At 37.4% G+C, this 18,511-nt stretch overlaps 1 protein-coding gene across 2 annotated transcripts in view; it reads left to right on the top strand.

The window, feature by feature from the left end:
- Positions 1-1,015: 1,015 nt before the first annotated feature.
- Positions 1,016-18,511, top strand: part of CNTNAP4 (contactin associated protein family member 4) — a 263,723-nt gene continuing 246,227 nt past the window's right edge. Inside the window, exon 1 of one of the 2 annotated variants that reach the window (XM_008518257.2) lies at positions 1,016-1,602. In XM_008518257.2, coding sequence (XP_008516479.2) covers positions 1,518-1,602 — 85 coding nt within the window. In that variant the 5' untranslated portion in view covers positions 1,016-1,517. The remainder of the gene's footprint in view (positions 1,603-18,511) is intronic. The other variant, XM_070613914.1, reaches the window with a different exon arrangement.

Below are 18,511 nucleotides of genomic sequence, written 5' to 3' on the forward strand. Positions count from 1 at the left end.
ATACAGGAGGATGCTTCTGTCATTTCCCCCCCCCCCATTTTAGTCATTCCATGGTTTGCTGCCGCTAAAGGCTTACATTTTTTTCTAATTTGTAATCACCAAGAAGCGCTTGAGAATTCCAGTATTCCTATTCTTATCAAATCTAGCACATTATCAGTTAAATATCTTGACATTTGTTCTAAAGAGACTATTTATCCTCTATGACACCATGTGATACACTTATCATTATGTGATATTAACTTTATTATTTAAATATTTTAATATCCTATTCAAGAAATAGTATCCATGGATCAGCCATTAGGAGAGTAATTTCTTTGTAGTCGATCTTCTGGTTTCAACTTTACTCCTCTCTCCTTTAGATTACTGAATCATATCTTTATATTGTGGGAGGTTTGGTATGAGTATGTGTACGTACGTGTGTGTGTGTGTATGTCTGAGTTTCCCTTTCTTCAGTATGGCATCGTTTTTCATTTGGGGCCTTTTGGGAGTTGTTATTAAAGAATTTGATTGTAGAATGCTACTGCATATTCACAGCATGGTGCATTCGTCAAAATAAATCTATCCACAACATTTAATTTGTGGATTTGTACTCTTGATACACTAAAATAAGAAATGTTAATTTCTTGCAGACTATTACCAGATGATTTTAAATATCTGCCAAACAGGAAGGTCTGTTTCCATGTGAGGGATTTCCATAATAAAATCCTGGCACCATAGCTGAAGAGGATAGTTTTATAAAAACAGAGAGAAACAACAGCAACTATTTTCCCTGAGGACAGTTTTAGCTACAATTTACCAATGCTGCTTAGTTATTTCTGTCTTATTTTATGCTTTTGTTTTGAAACATAACGCAATTTTACCTGGATGCGCTCCCGGATATTCAGGAATTAGCTCAGTATGTTGACTGGCTCTGCCAAAGGCAGGACCTCTAGAAAATCAGGAGGCTCCACCGCCTCCCCTCTTCCCCCACTCACCTCTCCAGAGGGGAGAAAAGGGTTAAGGTTTATTAGAGAACAGAGGAGAGGGGAGGGAGCCCCGAGGAGGCCCGGGAGCAGCAGGCCGCGCCTCCAGGTCCAGCTTTCATCAGCAGCGCAGCTCGCGGCGGAGCTCTGAGCGCTGCTGTGAATTTGGAGGAAGGATGCTGCTGCCAATTTCTAGGACCGCTGCTGCGAGGAGTGGGCGTGGCCTCGGCGGTGTGGATGCTTGTTAGAAAAGATGCTGGGAGCTTTCCAGTGAGGAGTCAGGACTGTAGTGTATGCCTGAGTCTATGTGTGTGTGTGTGAGAGAGAGCGAGCGAGAAAGCAAGAGGGAGAGAGACGAGGGAGAGAGAGAGAGAGAGAGAGAGAGAGAGAGAGGAGGGAAGGAGAGGGAGGGGAGGAGAGGGAGGGGAGGAGAGAGAGAGACTGAGACTCGGAGGTGCTGAAGACCCAGACAGAGCTGGGAGAGGGACCGAATATAGGACTGGAGCGCTCCGAGAGCCACTCAAGATCTTTTGGAGGAGCCCAATAAATGTGAACATGGGGTCTGTCACTGGAGCTGTCCTCAAGACGTTACTTCTGTTATCTACTCAAAATTGGAACAGGGTCGTAGCTGGGAATTCCTGTAAGTATACAGCAAATGATTTAAAACTTGCAGGGGGGTTCTCTGCAAAACTTTAATTCTGTTGTTTTTTATGATTATTATTTGTAACTAGAACTGCTGCAAAGCATATTGCTGTAAATGAAGCATCACTTAAAAATCTTGCAGATATAACTGGGTTTACACATATTTTTCCTCTTGGTCTGGTCAAAATATGCAAAGTGTCATTTTTCTTTTTGTCTATGAGCACAATCTTATCCTCTCTTCTTTGAATATTCATTGAGAAAGCCCAAGTTCTAGTAAAACATTAAATTAGCATCTTAACCAGGGAATAGCCTGCGAATGCCTTCATTTCTTCCTTTTTTAGGATTACTGAATTTTATTGGGATTATGTCTAACAGGAAAGCAGACTTTACATTATGCTGCATTAGCCTAGATTTCTGAAGTTTGCAATTTGGCAGACTGGTGGCTGGCTGCATCTTTAAAATGATGCCAGGATAATAACTGAAATGGACTGCAGAATTCAGGAACAGAATTGGTGGATGTGAACTCCGATATTAAGAATTGTGCCCTCACTGCTAAAAGATTGGGACTTGAGTGCTCCTGAAAGAGGGGGCTTGCTTCCTACATTTTGCTTCAAGGAAAAACATTCAGGTGATTTTTCAAAAGTATTCTTTAGTGGTTGAATGTTTAACTTTATAAATTCGTGATCTAATATTCTGATTGAGTTAATTGATTCAGTGAAAATTTATGAAGACCTTATTTCTAATTTAGATATCATCCAAAATAATTTGGCAGAAGTCTCTTCATCCCCTTTTTATTAGAAATTGAAAAAGTTTTAAAAGTTATATTTGGCTTAAAATCTCGAAATAGGAGACTTTTCCCTTCTGTGATGAATGATAAACAGGATCTGCAAATGCAACTTTTATCTCTTTCTCAGATTTTAAAGGAAAAGCTCATTTGCTTTTCAAGAAAGGGCGATGAGGCCTGTTTAGGAATTTATGCTGTTGCTTTACAATCAGGTTTAGGTTCGGGGGACAAATAAGCCAGTAAGAAGGCATTCACTGTGGCACATCCCTTGAGTACACTAAAGTGCTCTGATATGGGAAAAACATTATAAATGACCTTACTGGTCCACGTCAAATGTCCCTTTACACTACACTGTATGTGATTTCATGTTTCCATTCAGTATTAGCTCACTTAATGTCATGGTGTATCCATCACTTTGAAAGAAGAGAATTCATTCAAATGCTGCACTGTGTTTCAGATTCAGTTTTAATCTGGGTGTATAAGAATCTCATGAGTCAATAAAACGTGCATATTTTCACGTAGTCAGAATCTTGCGATGCTGTAATGGTACCATTTGAGCAACATTGCAGCAAACAATCACAACACACACACACACACAGACACACACACACACAAAGTTTTGTTGAAAAGCCGTAAGGAATTCATCCTCCAACTACTAAGTTCAGCAAAAAGGAAGGCACTAGAGGTCACTCTTACAATGGAAAGTACATTACTCGAAGCATCCTGCCCTTAAGAAAAGCAGAGCTCAAGTCTGGCCTAGGCGCAGTCCTGTTTTCCCAACACACTGCCTGTGTTTGGGTTTATAATATATTAATGTGATTGATTGGGCCTCTAGTTTTTTGCAATTGTTTGTTTTCTTGAAGACCAATACAAGGCAGATCAACATTAGATAGCTTTCTTTCGTCATATGTCTTCTTAGGAAAGGAAAGATGAGCTTCTGAGAAGATCTGAGGAGAGCAGAATCTTCATGAGTGCTTAGCTCTGGCTGGGCCTCTCCCCGACACGTCAGATTGCAATCCTGGTTCTGTATTCTTTCGGCCTTGGTTTGTTCAGGAAGTGGTTTAATGTTCTCCTAAACATTTGATAAACTTAAAGAATCTATAAAATTTTAAGTTATTAGGAAAATTTAAATATTAAAGCTGGAGTTCTTGGTTACCATCTGTGTTAAGAGTTGAGTGTTCTTAAAGGGTCAAAAATGCAGTTAAATGACTTCAGATAATAAAAGTTGCATTCGGTAATTTCTTGTTAATATCACTTTGTATGATTTGCAGTAGTGTATATAAAACATTCATTTCCCAATTTTTATTTTATTCTTCAATATTTAGTAAGGTTTTTTTTTGGGGGGGGGGAAGGAAGCAGGATCTACTTCTTACCAAGGTGCTTCATACGTTTTATCCTTTTTGAAAGAACAAGTATATATGTTTACCAGCAAGGCTGGAATTCAGTGTATGGACAAGCGACTGTCAACCAGCATAAGTATTTTTAAAAAGTGTTACAATAACTCCAATAGTTCTTCTGGACAAGACTTTATATTAAAACATGAATCAATCTTGAGTACCAATATTAAAGTCAGGGAGAACTGAATACAAATAAAGAAAATTAAAGGTCAGTCTCTCTGGTGAATACAAAGACCTTCTCTCTTTATTTACAGCTGCTTCACCAGGAGCAAATCTGGTATCCACTGAGTCAGACCAAGGCTGCCAATGGGAAAGCTTTCAGGGGACAGGACTCGGTACACCAGGGACAGCTCAGGGATTAGATGGATCATAATTTGAATGTTAGCTTATCAAGTTAATCAACAGGGAAACTTTACATTAGATGGATTCTGTGCAAACACACACACATACATCTTCATGTATATGTACATGTGTGTATATATGCACATAAATATGTATAAACCACCAGACCCATGTGCTCACACATCTTTGGTGGCTCTGCTCCCTGTCTGTCTAAAGATGAACTTTGTTGAATGGACCACGTTCTTTGCTGACGAGAGCCCTACCTGATATTTCAAAAGCCGTAAACCAGTCCCAGCCAGGTCTTTCCTCTTTGTTCTGGTCAAGGCGAGTTTGTTATTATATTGAGGTGTCCCTTTCATGAAAGTTTAGAGACAGATCCTCCTAGAAGGGCTTGCTCTTTGAGAAGTTGCACAGGCTGTTGTTGGTGTCTTCACTTGCGCTGAGAACAGAGACATCTCTCTATTTTATAATTGCTCTTATGAACCTGTAATTTCTTTCTGAACATGAAGACATTGTTGGGGGAAGGGCTGATTCACTACAAAAGAAGGAACAGAGTCAGTAGTAAGGCAAGTAAGAGTCTTGCTTTTATTTTCACTCTTGCAGATCATGTGATGGAGGTTCTCTGGCGTCAGGTATACTGAGCCTTACTCTGAGAATATTGAATGCTCGCTAGTAGCTTATGAACAACTTAGAGTAACTTCTCACTGCGTTCTTTCTTTTCTCTAATTGGAATAAAGGCTATATCTGATATCTAACCTGAAAGAAGAGCTAAAAACATGTTAAAATCAACACTAGATGAAGCTAATTACTTGTGTAGATGATCACTCTTGCAGGCTGTGGGATGCAATCTGAATGCAACTGGACGGATGCTCAAATGGTTAAAACTAATCTTGTAATTCTTTCTAGAAGCTTCCTTCATCTCCTCCTCCTCCTCCCCCAAATTCCTTTCCGTAGCAAAAAATAATGAGAATGCAACAGTAAAGTACTGATAAAATATAATTATATGATGCATTACATAAATAGCTTTTGGATATAAAGATGAGCATGCACTTTGACTCACTTTTTAAACAACAATAGTGATGTGTTTTCATGAATTTGGTGCATTCTCCCCACTCCTGATTGTATGCATCCCAAATGACTTCTTATTTTTTTTTATTTTTAAAGATTGGCACCTAGGCTAACAACTGTTGCCAATCTTCCTTTTTTTTTTTTAGGATTGGCACCTGGGCTAACAACTGTTGCCAACCTTTTTTTTTTCCTCTGCTTTATTTCCCACCCCCCCCCCCATACCCCCGTACATAGTTGTATATCTTAGTTGCAGGTCCTTCTAGTTGTGGGATGTGGGACACCGCCTCAACATGGCCTGACGAGTGGTGCCATGTCCGCGCCCAGGATCCGAACCCTGGGCCGCCACAGCGGAGCCCGCGAACTTAACCACTCGGCCACAGAGCTGGCCCCCCCCCCCCAAATGATTTCTGATAAGGACAACCCCCAGCTGTGGAGATAACACAGCTCATAGCTAACATGGGGATTGAACACGTGACTTTCATATGATATCTGGTACTTACTCTGAGTAATAAACATTTTAATGTCTTCTAAGATTAATTTTGGAATTTGTATCATATATAAACAGTTCCTTTCTGGGAGCCAGTCTCTATATCAAGATTGAACTAATTTACCTCTTCAGTGGAAACAGATTAACAGAATTCTATAACATCCATTGTAAGAGAATGTAATATTTAGCTCAGAAGTTGGTAAAACATGGCCCAGGGGCCAAATCTGGCCTGATGCCTGTATTGTACAGTGTGTGAGCTAAGAATGGTTTTTGTATTTTTCAATTTTTGGAAAAAATTATAAGAAGAATTCTTAGTGGCACAAAAGAATAATTATATGAAATTCAGATTTCAGCCATCCATTCTTCTCATTAGTAGACCTGTATGGCAAAAATTTGTACTCATTATTATTATATTTTAATTTTATCAATAAAATTTTCTTAAAGTTGATTTCCCTCTTGTTATATAAGGACTACATAATATTCTTTACTATCTGTCCCTTTATAGAAAAAGTTTATTGATCTGTGATTTAAATAATATACGCTATAATATAATGATGAGACATGGGTAGTACGTAAATTATACTTCTTTGACAAAAATTTGGTGTTAATAGCACACGAATACGTACTTGTAGAGTTGTGGTGGTGAGGATAATGCTACTATTGCCAGTAGAAGAAACCTTCAAGTTAGTATCTTCTTTGTATGTTTCCTCTTAAAGACTCTATTGTTCAGAAATCTTGTTTCAGTGGGTACAAATTATTTATAACTATTTGTAAAATTTCAGCTGTTTTGGTTGCAAAGGGGGCCCTTTCAATCTCAAATAATCCTATTAGTATAAGAAGTTCAATAAAGTGTATAAGTAATTGCATCTTAGACATTTTTTAATGAAAATTCTGTTATTTTATACTTTCATGGGTGTAAAGTATTCCACTTCATACTGCTCAGAACCTTGCATTTGGAATCACTGATGGTAAGAAAGAAATGATCTTATTGGAAGGGTCTTCTCATCCTTATGACTTTTACAGTAGCAGCTTCCTAAAAATTCTGAAATTGGCGAACTTTCTTGAATAAACTGAGAGATTTCTATTTAAGCACTTCTCACTGAGAATTCATAATAATTAAGCAGGTGCCTTTCACCTACTCATGCCGACATAATTAATTTTTATGCGAATGCTTTGTCCATTTAGAACTGTATTTGCTTTTCATTTCCAAGAACTGATCATTGTCTTCATTCTATTTACATTATACTGTTTACAGCAGTTTTAAAAAAAAGTTTAAGTTAAAAAATATGATGGGCAAAATATTTTAAAAATTCTTTTTATGTGAAATTCCATTGTAGCATTTCTTTCAAAACAAATGGCCATATGTTAAAATAGTTTCTTTTTCATAACACTGTTCTAATGATTCAGCTCCACTGAAGATTTCTGTCTTGTCAAAAACCCAAATTCCAAATCAAAGACAACCTAGGACAGTCTCATAGAGCTTAGTGAAATGTGACTTACTCTGGGTGTCAATGAGAATTGTGATGGGGCTCGTGACTATCCACTGTAAATAGATGATAAAGGATAGTGACTCGCCTAATATGGCTCTGAATTTTTTTATATTAGAATGTCAATCTTGCTTTACAAATACTTATTTTTCACAATTTGATGCTATATTTAGAATTTGAATCTCTTTTACCTCAGATAAATTAATATTGAGGCCTTAATATCATCTCATGAATCAAATGACCTTTAGGTTACCAATTTGTTGGGTTATCTACGAAATCTTTCACTACCCTTTCTAAAAATCCTTTCCTTTCCTTCTTAGTGATTGAAAGTTTACAGAATGGCCCAGTTCCTGAAAACAGTAGGATGAATAATGAGAATTTATCAAACATTGTTACATAAGTTTCAGATATGCATATTCAGACTGGTAGGTGCATATTTACGGCAAAAAATTAAATAATGCAGACTTTGATCTAATTTGTTCAGTGGCCTGGTGTTTCAATTATTGCTTAGCTTAATTTTTTTTCATGTTTATTGATTCAGAAATTTTGGCCTCAATAACTTGTTTAGTATTTATTTAGAAAAATTGCTCTTTTTCATGTTAACTTATGTGATAGGGAAGATGCACTCATCACAGGCTATATGCTTAAAATAGGAGATATTTTATGAATTAACCATATCCTTGAGGTGAAATGAACTGTGTTGGTGGTGTGGTGAATTCTCATATGGATAATTGTTTTAATGGGTATTTCAGTTAAGAACCTTTAGAAATACTCTTTAACAAACAGATCTTTAAAAACAAGTCTTGAATTGTGGCGTCAAGTGCTAAGGCCAGTTTGATTTTGGTCACTTTTTTAAAAAAGGAAAATTTCAGAGAGAGAAATAAATGCCCCAAACTAAATGCAGACAGAAATTATGGAGCTTTAGGACACCCTGTGGTTATCAGTGAAAGTCCTTCTTAATGGAGGAATGAACTCATCAAAAAACCTCGATGAACTGAGTATACTTAAATTAAAATTTACCCTGAAGATTAATACTGTAATTCGAAGCCTTCAAGGTTATAAAAATAAGGTTTAAAATTTCTTGCGAAATAATAGTTTACCCATAACTCTAAGTTACAATCCATTGCATTTCTAAATAACAAAGATGTCATTGACCATTGGATTATCTTCTTAACTACCTTTTTTGGGAAGCTCTGATGTCTGAGATTTCAACATTCAATGAGTTCTAAGGCTGTAGTTGTCGGGCTGTGTGCTTCAATTAGGTGTGCATGTATCTATGTATGTATGTATATGTGTTTGTTTATTTGTTTCACTTCTAGAACTAGCCTTTCTTGTTTTTGATCTATGAATTTCGACTCTCCCTAATACTGATTGATGCAGGGTCCTGGTGAGTCGCTGTTGGTAAAGACAAAATCTGATATGCTGCTGCACAGCTAAATATATTTTTCTTCCCCAGTTGTTTTTTGAGGATAAAGTTTTTGTTCAAATGTCTTTTGCCAGGGTATACACATATATGGTACATGAAACTACAATGTTATGTAATGGTAAAGAATGTTCATGCAAAATCCATCACAAATTATCATTTTTTACTGCTTCAGTACTCCTCAGGAAAATTAGTATTTGGAAGAGGAAGAGTATGTGTTTGGTTTTTTTTTTTTTCCCCAATGAATTTTCGTCATGGTTCACGGGAAAGTGGTACTCTAGTAATAAAATCGGAGAAATGGCATAACAGGAGGTAAAAATGAGCCTGTTTATGTTACAGTTAATGAGTCATTCCAATGTAATAATTGGAAAAGTGAGTGAAGCCTGAAAACATTTGACATTTTAAGTAGTTTAAAAATTAGTAACTATAAAAATTTTTAATGCCATAAGTATTTAATAGAACAGTGATGAAATTTACTCTAAGGTTTTTAAATCACAAAGGAAAAAAATGGTATGATATGTATCAGTTGGCCTAGAGCTCTAATTACTTTTTTTTAGTAAGTACCTCTCATTACTCAGCAGTGCTCTAGAATAAGATATTATGTGCTTCTAAATCGTAAAAGACATATTTATTCCTATAACCATTTTTTCCACTGGCAATTATCGTACTTACAGGTGAGGTCAGAGATTGATATTAGTGCAGGAACAGCATGTAAATATATAAATTCTCCTGCCTTTCTAAATAACATTTATTGTATAGTTTTTAGACAAACTATAACCTGTAATTTCATTACTTGACTTACTTGGCAGTTATAATCTATAGAGAGAGATTTTTAAAATGTCCTTTGAATAAGGGCACTGATGAACTCTCCCAGGAATTGGTCACAAGCCTTGGAGTAAGTAGATGCCTAGATGACATTGAACAGACATTTGACCCCTGCGGCCCACAACTGAGAGCCCCACATTTTCCTGTCAATATAAACCAATTATCTTCCCTATATCAGATCAAAGAGAGATTTTTTGGGAAAATTTAAGAAAGTTAGACTTCTCTCTGGGCTAATAACTTTGTTCTAAAAGATTCAATATATATTTAGTTCTTCAAGACTTGTCTTTAGTTTTCAAACACATTGATATGTGTTTGTCTTTTAAAATATGTTGATCACCAGATAACAAAATGGAAGGAAGGAACTAAACTGGAAATGGTCTGTAAGGGAAGTAAGTTGCTGACATGAAATTGTTAGTGTGTGTGCATGTGTTGGAAGATATTGTTGGTGGCAATTGGGGAAAGGTCCATATTGGTAGAGAAATGGAAAACATTGACCCCAGGTGGCACATTTCTAATTAAGTAGTGTTAGAATATAGAATAAGATTGTTTCTTATTTGCTACCACACCAGAATAGTCTCCAGTATGGTTTTAAAACAGTATGTGGGATTAAAAAATAGCAAGAGGTCTTTTTGGATCCAGTTGAAACTCATCCCAGGCAGAGGGACAGTGTTGCTCTTTTGTGATCCCAAAGTGCTTTATTTTCTAGAACACGACTTGAAGACCTCAGGGTCCTCAACACTGAACTCAACTTCTAGTCAGTCGCAGGGTGCTGGTCTTTCTGAAGACGGCAATGAAGACAGAAAAGGGCAGAAGAGATTTCAGCTTAGAAGCCACTGGCCAAATGGAAGCGTAATTTAATTCTCGAAGACAATGCAATAAAGTGATACTGGTACCAAGAGAAGGGCATTATAAAGAAAGTGTAACATTTTCACATCATTCACTTTTATCTCTCAATTTTGGCTGATTTTAAACAAAAAGAATCTATCTCTAAGGCAGAAAGCTGCGTGAATGCTTAGTGATCCTCATAATTAAGGATTTATAATACATATTTACATTTGCCATGTTTTAGATGCTTAGAACTTAATTAAAAGAACATTGCTAAAATAAAAGCAATTCTATCTAAAGTAGTGGTGAGGGAATTCTGTGCAAGGTTATAAAGCTGCTCAATTAGGCTCTTTTGTTCCATTGTGTGCATGATTTCTGTGCTTATTCGAACTATTGTACTTTAACATGGAGCTTGTATTATAATCCTGTTAAGAAAACTTCATGTGCTTGTAAAATGTCATAACACAACCTCTGAAGTATCGTAAGATGGGTAACTTTTCCTAAAATAAACAAAAGAGAGAGATAATTTGGGAAAAGAACTAGGGTACATTTCAGAAAGCAACGAGCAAACACTGAAGATAAGATTTGGTTTCTTAAACTCATAGCATCCTGTAGGACCTTATCACCAAACAGAACATGATAAAATAAAGTATTTCATAGTCAAATGTCTATTAGAGAAATGGAAAAAGTAGGCTAGTAAAAATATGATGTAGAATTTTAGGTACTAAGAATAAAATTATGACCACAATAATTTGCTGTGTTTGACATATAAAGTTGGGTCATTTACTGGCGTGGCCTTGTAAATGACCCCATTCATTTCTTGAAAGCCTTGCTATGTGCTTGCCTATGGAATGGTTTCTTTCTCAATCTTTCTCTCTCTATAATTGCAGCATGAAATAGATTAGCGTGAAAAGAATGTATATAGTATCATTAATCACTGGAACATTCTCTAGAGAAGATGCCAGCAGTTCTGTTTTTCTGAGTTAGCAAAACGGGGCCTTCTGTGATCGTTTTCCTCTTTCATTTTCCTGGATGTGAGGATGCTCTGGCTGTGGCATCTGTCATCTTAATGATTGCTGGGGTTGATCTGGCTGATACGACTGGTGAGGCAGCTGTCCTCTTCCTCCCTCACTACTTCCTGCGACTGCCATTCCCTATCATACAATATTTCAAAATACTGCACATGGTATCATCTTTTCAGGTAAGTCTGCCATAATAACTTGATATATTTAATCTAGTTTAAGGTTTTTATCAAAAAAGAAAGCTAGTGTTGCCTCATAGCTATACTTCATTGCTGGGTGTTTTCAACATTAAGTTCAGACTCATTAGCATAGCAAACAAATATCCTCCTACTCTGTGTTATTTGCTGATCTTTCCACTTTTGTCTTCTTAACTGCTTTCTCTCCCTCATAATCCTGGCCCCGTAATGTCTTCTAGACTCTAGGACCTGGCCTTTACATCTGCTGTTTCCTTTGCCTTATTGCCCTCCATGGCTTCCCTCTAGATTCTTCTGGAAAACTTCTACTCAAAGCAAGCCTCACCTCCTTCCTCGGTGATGTCCTACCTGATCAAACCACCTCAACTCTCCCCAGTATCTTACTAGAAACTCCATTGCACCCGAGTGTTTGCCTAGTCCTGCCCTGCATAGAGTATCAAAACTGATTTTTAAAAAAATATGTCTCCTTTACAAAACTATGAAATCTTTGAAAGGCAAAGGCATTATTTTATCATTTCTGTGTCCACAACACCTAGCACAGTGCCTGGAGTAAAGAGGATATTCAGTAAATGTGGAAAGAATACACTGATAGATGGCTTTTTTCTTTCAGTTGAAATACCAAAAAAGGGAGATGAACAGAATCAGGCTAGGTAAATTGGAGAATTGTGTGTTATTTTAATGATAAAAAAGTCATTTTTTATTTAGTAGACCATTTATTTTTGCTACTGTTTTTTAAAACTTTCTTTGACTTTGTCTTTATCTCTATCACATTTCACTTAGTTGAGTTGAGTTCTTCGTTCTGGTCTGTCATAATCCATTAGGATCCATATTATCATGGCCAACCTACTCGTTTGTTTCTTGCTCTCTCTCTCTTTCCCTCTCTGCTCCCCTTTTTTATTTATAGCAAATGTAATTTGATAGGCCACTGTATCAAATCATTTTTGGATTGAGGACTCTCCATGAACAGGCAAACAAAAAATACAACAAGAGTATGAAGTTGGCACAGCACCTGCCCCCGTCCAGGCCAACCTCATGCTGCTCCACCTCCGGAGCACCTCCCAGGTCATCTCCTTCAATTTGCAAGTTGTACTGCAAAGTTCTCTCTGCATTTCTGGATGGAATTTTCATCTCCTTCATCTATCTTGGGCTTCAATCCCTTTTATCTTGGCCTTTATTGTTTTATATTTTCCCATTTGAAGACTTTTCTCCTTTGCTGAGGAGAGAAGAAAAATAAAATCAGTTTTCTAATTTTTCATCATTAACTGTATAAAGAATGTATCCTCAGAGTTCTTGCTCTTCTCCTGCCTACAAACATAAGCAAATCTTTTTTTCATTGCTTTTAATAATTTTTGTAAGCTTAATGATTTCTGAAACATTATTTTCCTCTTCTAATTGCACACGTTTTTTAAAATTATTTTCCTGTAAACCTTCATCACTTTTTAAGATTCCTTTCATGTTTCTTTCTCCTCATTGTATACATTTGTGACTTTTTGCCAGAATTTTATAGTTCATGGCTTTCCACACATGTTGACATGTGTTATCATTAATATTGACAAGTATTCCTTTGCACTGGGCTCTGTGGACTCTGAGGTGGTGGGGTGTACCTCCCAGGCCTGAGGCAGACATTATTACCACTATTTTCAAACTAAGAACCTGAAATTTAGGAGATACTCCCAAAGCCACTGAGTAAGGAAGAATAGAGAGCTGAGACTTGGACCCAAGCTCAGTGACACCAAATCCATTGCTCTTTGAAATGGAATACATCATCTTCTCCATGAACCTTCGAAATCATCTCCCCTGAGTGTTAGAAGCCACACGCACCTGCTCTCAGGGCTGCCTCCCTGGCCTGATAAATTATAAGGTAATATGCTCACTTTCTTCCAAGGATCCTGTCACTTGCATTTTCTCAACAATCTCTTCCTTACCAGTCAGAGTGAAGTGTCAAGCATCACATAACTCTAAGTGTATGTAACTTGTGTAACTTAGGTAAAATTTTCTCCTCTGAATGTACACTGATCCCCTTTGCTTCTTGGTACCCAAAGACTTATCCACTACATCTAAATTCCTTCTTTGATTTAACAGTTCCAAAAACAGGTTATAAGGGGCTGAAACAGTTCAAGTCACAAAGAAAAACCAACTCCTTTCTGCAAGATTACAACACTGCCTAACCAAGGCACTTGCCAGTTTTGTTTCTTTCTCAATAAAACCCTTCTCCTTCCCCATGTTCAGGGATACATTTCCTTTGGGTGCTGTATCAGTCTGCTAGGGCTGCCATAACAAAAGACTACAGACAGGGTGGCTTAAACAACAGATATTTATTTTCTCAAAGTTCTGAAGGCCAGAAGTCAAAGATTGAGGTGTCAGTGGGGTTGGTTTCTGGTGAGATGTCTCTCCTTGGCTTGCAGATGGCTGCCTTCTTGCTATGTCCTCACATGGCCTCTCCCTCTGTGTGCGTGATCAGTCAGAGAGGGATCTCTGTGTCTCTTCCTCTTCTTATGAGGATGCCAGTCCTATCTCTTGAGAATCCCACCCTTATGATCTCATATGACTTTAATTATCTCCTTAAAGGCCCTATCTCCAAATATACAGATCTTCCTCAACTTACGATTGGTTATGTCCTGATAAATCCATTGTAAGTCAAAAATATCTTTAAGTTGAAAATGCATTTAATACACCTAGCCTACCGAGCATAATAGTTTAGCTTAGCCTACCTTAAACATGCTCAGAACACTTACATTAGTCCACAGTTGGGCAAAATCATCTAACACAAAGCCCATTTTATAGTAAAATGTTGAATATCTCATGTAATTTTTTGAATACTGTACTGAAAGTGAAAAACAGAAAGGTTGTGGGTATATTGGTTCTTTACCCTCGTCATCTCATGGCCGAGTGGGAGCTGCTGCTTGTTGCCACTGCCCAGCATCACCAGAGTATCAGACTGCATATCACTAGCCTGGGAAAAGGTCAAAATTCAGAATTCAATGTACAATTTCTACTGAATGTGGATTGCTTTCACATTGTAAAGTCGTAAGTTGAACCATCATGAGTCAGGGACTGTCTATAGTCACAATGCGGGTGAAGGCTTCAATACATGAATTTTGGGGGACAAAATTCAATCCATAATAAGTGCTCTCCCTGGTGCAACTGCCTGAATAAAGTGACTTTCCTTATAGTGTTTGGGAGAATTTTTGAAATTTCAACAGCAGATGTATTGCTTTTACTGATTGAAACTTATCAAGTGAGTGAAGCCATCTTCCAGTTGAATGCCTCAATGGCATTGCCGCGTGGCATGCTATGTGTTCATCCATGAGCTTCCACTGCCTTGTTGCCACAGGGTGTCACTGCCCTGTCTTTTCTCTTTTTCTTCCCTTTTATCTGCACATGGTGCTTTCTGGCTTCCTCTACCTGAGAGTTTCTGGCATCCCATAGAGGAAGGCATCTTAATGGTGCAAAAAAATGCCTCCCCATCATTTTCCAACAGTTTCATATCTTTGAAGCTAGTCATTTCCTTTAAGTGCATTATTCTCTTCTAAACTCTCTTTCCAACACTCTTAGAGACACGTAGGATGATCATTGACTGCCCTTTATTAAAATCACCTCTTTGTACTTGCCCTCCCACAGCTGTGATCACAATAACAAATTTTATCCCCTTCCAAATTACTTTCCCCTGTATGTTCCTGAGCTCCAGTCGTGTTGTGATTTGCTCTGCGTGTTTCTCATGTCCCCTTCCCATAAGTGGATTTTGCAGTTTGCTTTCTCTGGCACTTTTCCACTTCTCATCTGTACATCTCAAGGCACACAGATTCTCCCTTTTCTTCCTGTGATATCGTCTATGTCTAGCCAAAACCAAACAGACAATCATCATTCTACTAACTTCTTTTAATTCAGTTTAAAATTGGTCTAATTTTAAATTTATAGAATGCCCTTGTCATATCAGGAACTGGGACAGATGTTTGCCATACATTATTTCACTCAACACAGCATCTGTTCACACCCAGTCTTTTCTCTTATGCATGGTTTTCTATCCTCTCTAGTACATTTCTCTTGTGACTAAACATTCTTTGTATTTTTCTTTTTTAATGGTTCATAGTAACGTATGAAGTGGATGTACTCTTATTTAAACATTCCTCTATTTTGAACCAATTTGTTGCTCACTGATTTATTTTTAAATTCTCTTGGTCTGCCAGTGTCTGTTTGAGGTCATCTATGGCTATCTTAAGATTCTTGTAATTCTCTAAGATCACAGTATCTTAAGCCATTTACACATGACAATGTCATGAAGTGTTCAACGTCTTTGTCCCACTTTGGCAAAAATCTAAGTTACTTTAGAAGGAGAAACTTAAAGCAATAACTGTCTTACACCCTTCCCTTTCTTGCTCAGGAATTTATAACACTTAAAGTTGGTTCTGTGTCTCTTCTAGCAGTATCATTTGTTCAAACATGAATCAGAGGTGATGGGTAGAGATCGCCACATTTGACAGATCTCAGAAGTGCGTCTGACACCCTCCAGGAAACCTGCTCACTCATCAATTGGTCTTGTCAGTCATACACACAGCCGTCTCGTCTCTATAGCCCTCAGCAGCATCACCAATCATCCATACACGGATCCCCCTCTGGAGCCTGATGCCCGTGGCCTCTGATGGGCGGGCTGCTGCAAAGGCAGGTTTTCAGTTGTAACCATGAGCCTAGTGTCTTCTCTGGAAGGCATGAATCACTATTTTGGGAGAACCTCTTAGGTCCCTTATCATTCCTCCCTTGGATTTTGATTTCCTTCTGGCATCTTAGAGTTTTGTCTTCCCTTTCTAAGAAATTTATCATTTCTCCCATCTTTTCAAGGAAAATGTCAACATCTCAAGAAAACAGACTAGTATTCCTCAATACTTTTGTTTCCTCCGTAATGAGGGAAATCCACCTATATTTAATGAAAATCAAAATGAAAAAAAAAAAAAACACTTCAGATTTACAGCTTTGGATGAGAACTGTTTCCATTGCTAAGTCAGCATCAATACAACTTGAGCCAGTCTCCCAAAGAGTAGAAACGATTCTGTGAAATAGATAATATGCCTTTGAATGCTGTTCCTCACTAACCCCAACCCCTTTTTTAAAAAAGAAAAATATCAGAGACATTCAGGGCGCTTTGTGCCTCACTCTTTCTTTGACAGTTGACCTCTGTTCATCTAGCCCAGTTCTCTTTATAGTTGTGCCTGAGGCTCTTAATATATCCTCTTCCTACTCACAAGCAATGCACCATGCCCTTAAATATCTGCTCTATTGAATCAAGCAATGAGATTACCATTTTAATATTTTCTTTGGTATAACAATATTGGTGAGCTGCTTTCCAGTTCCCTACCTACCTTTCTGATTACACAAATAAAAGATATTAAAGGAAAGCGTTTTTGTAGGTCATTAATTAATTGGTTCTAGAATGAATTTCTTCTTAATTTGTATAATAAATTTTTTAGGTGGACTTCCGTGACTCTGCACTTAAGGCAATCATTCACAAAGTATACCTTCATAGTTTTATAGTTATTTGCTTGGAACTAATTGGATATTGCTGAAAATGAATGTATTTAATCACATATTTCATATGCCAGGTAAAATACCAGGTGAAATACTACAAGTAAGTGGCTAATCCTAGAGCTGAAATTTATTGCATCTCCTAGAATGAACTGATTCTTTTTTTTTAATTGAATGATCTGATTGATGCCCAGAACTAAATGTAGCATTTTCAATAGAGTGGTTTGAACTGAGGGTTGAGATGACCTTTTGTACTTAACATTCAACAGGCATTTCTTAAGCTATGCATTCTTCCTGAAGCAGAGATGCAATCAGAGTAAGTCCCTGTCTGTCTACCCAGTTGCCACTTCAGGGTCTCTGTTTATTTTCTAAGTGAGCTTCCAAGGTGATGTACAGAAAAACAAATATCAGAGTTATCCCAGAGTTTCCAGATTTCTGAGGGTGAGTGGGGTGGGTAAGGAAACTTTTCATTCATCCACCCAAACTCTAAAAGAGCTACATGTGAGTTTCTCGTCCCACTCAGGGCAGTGGGGTAAAATCATAAACCCCTGCCATTCAGAGACCCCAACCCAGAGAGGGAGATACAAAGACATGCCTTGAGGTAACTCTAATAAAAGGCAGGCTATGCTACATATTCCACTTCAATTTAGATTCCTGATGTAGTACCATTCTGATTTATTTGGTAACCTATGTGTTTCCTTTCCTTCAAAAATCAATAGATGGACAGTAATATTACTAGAGTTGATATAAGATGAGTTTTTATAATTTTCACTGACTGTGAGTTGATAGTTTGGAAACTTATTCCAAGAAATTACACTGGGTGACTATGTTCCATGTTAAATGAACCCTGTAATTGCATGCTTTGGGACCCTGGTTATTTTTCAGTTGGCACTGATAATTTAGAGAATTATCCCCAAGAAAGAAAAAAAATACTAACTAAGTATGTTATAAAAATTCTTTGTGAAATGATGTTTATATTCCCTGGATGTATTTGGTTTCATACAAATGATTACTCTTCACTGGGTTGGATGATTGTTTATTCAGTCTGTGAAAGCATTCCTCACCCTTGTAATTTCTGAAGTTTCTTGGGGTTTCACCTTACTCTGCTCATTTTATTCATTTATTCAGTCAACAAATATTTAGTAAGCCCATATGGCGTGTTACCTATCATTACACATGTCTTCAGCATCAGTGGTTTTGAAATGTTATAATAGTCAGAATCAGCAACTTTTTGCTAACAATTGAAAATGGAAGTTTGACTTCCAGATATATAAGCTTTCGAGATCATATTTTATGCCTAAGGTTTTGCTTTCCTTACAACAAAATGTGCGGTATTGTTCAGGGTGCTTACAGAATGCCCAGTGTTATTACAGGCAATGTGCTCAGTGCTGTTTTGGTTGACTCTTAACCAGCCCACCCTGGGTTTAAAGCTCGACTTTGCCACTTTCTAGTTGTGTAGAAAAGTAGAGCACAGTGTGGCAGGCATAATGAAAGAGGGGTACAAGGCATTTGGGGTTGTTAAAGGCACAGCATCAG

This window comes from Equus przewalskii, chromosome 3, assembly GCF_037783145.1.
Source record: "Equus przewalskii isolate Varuska chromosome 3, EquPr2, whole genome shotgun sequence".
In the NCBI taxonomy this organism is placed as follows: Eukaryota; Metazoa; Chordata; class Mammalia; order Perissodactyla; family Equidae; genus Equus; species Equus przewalskii.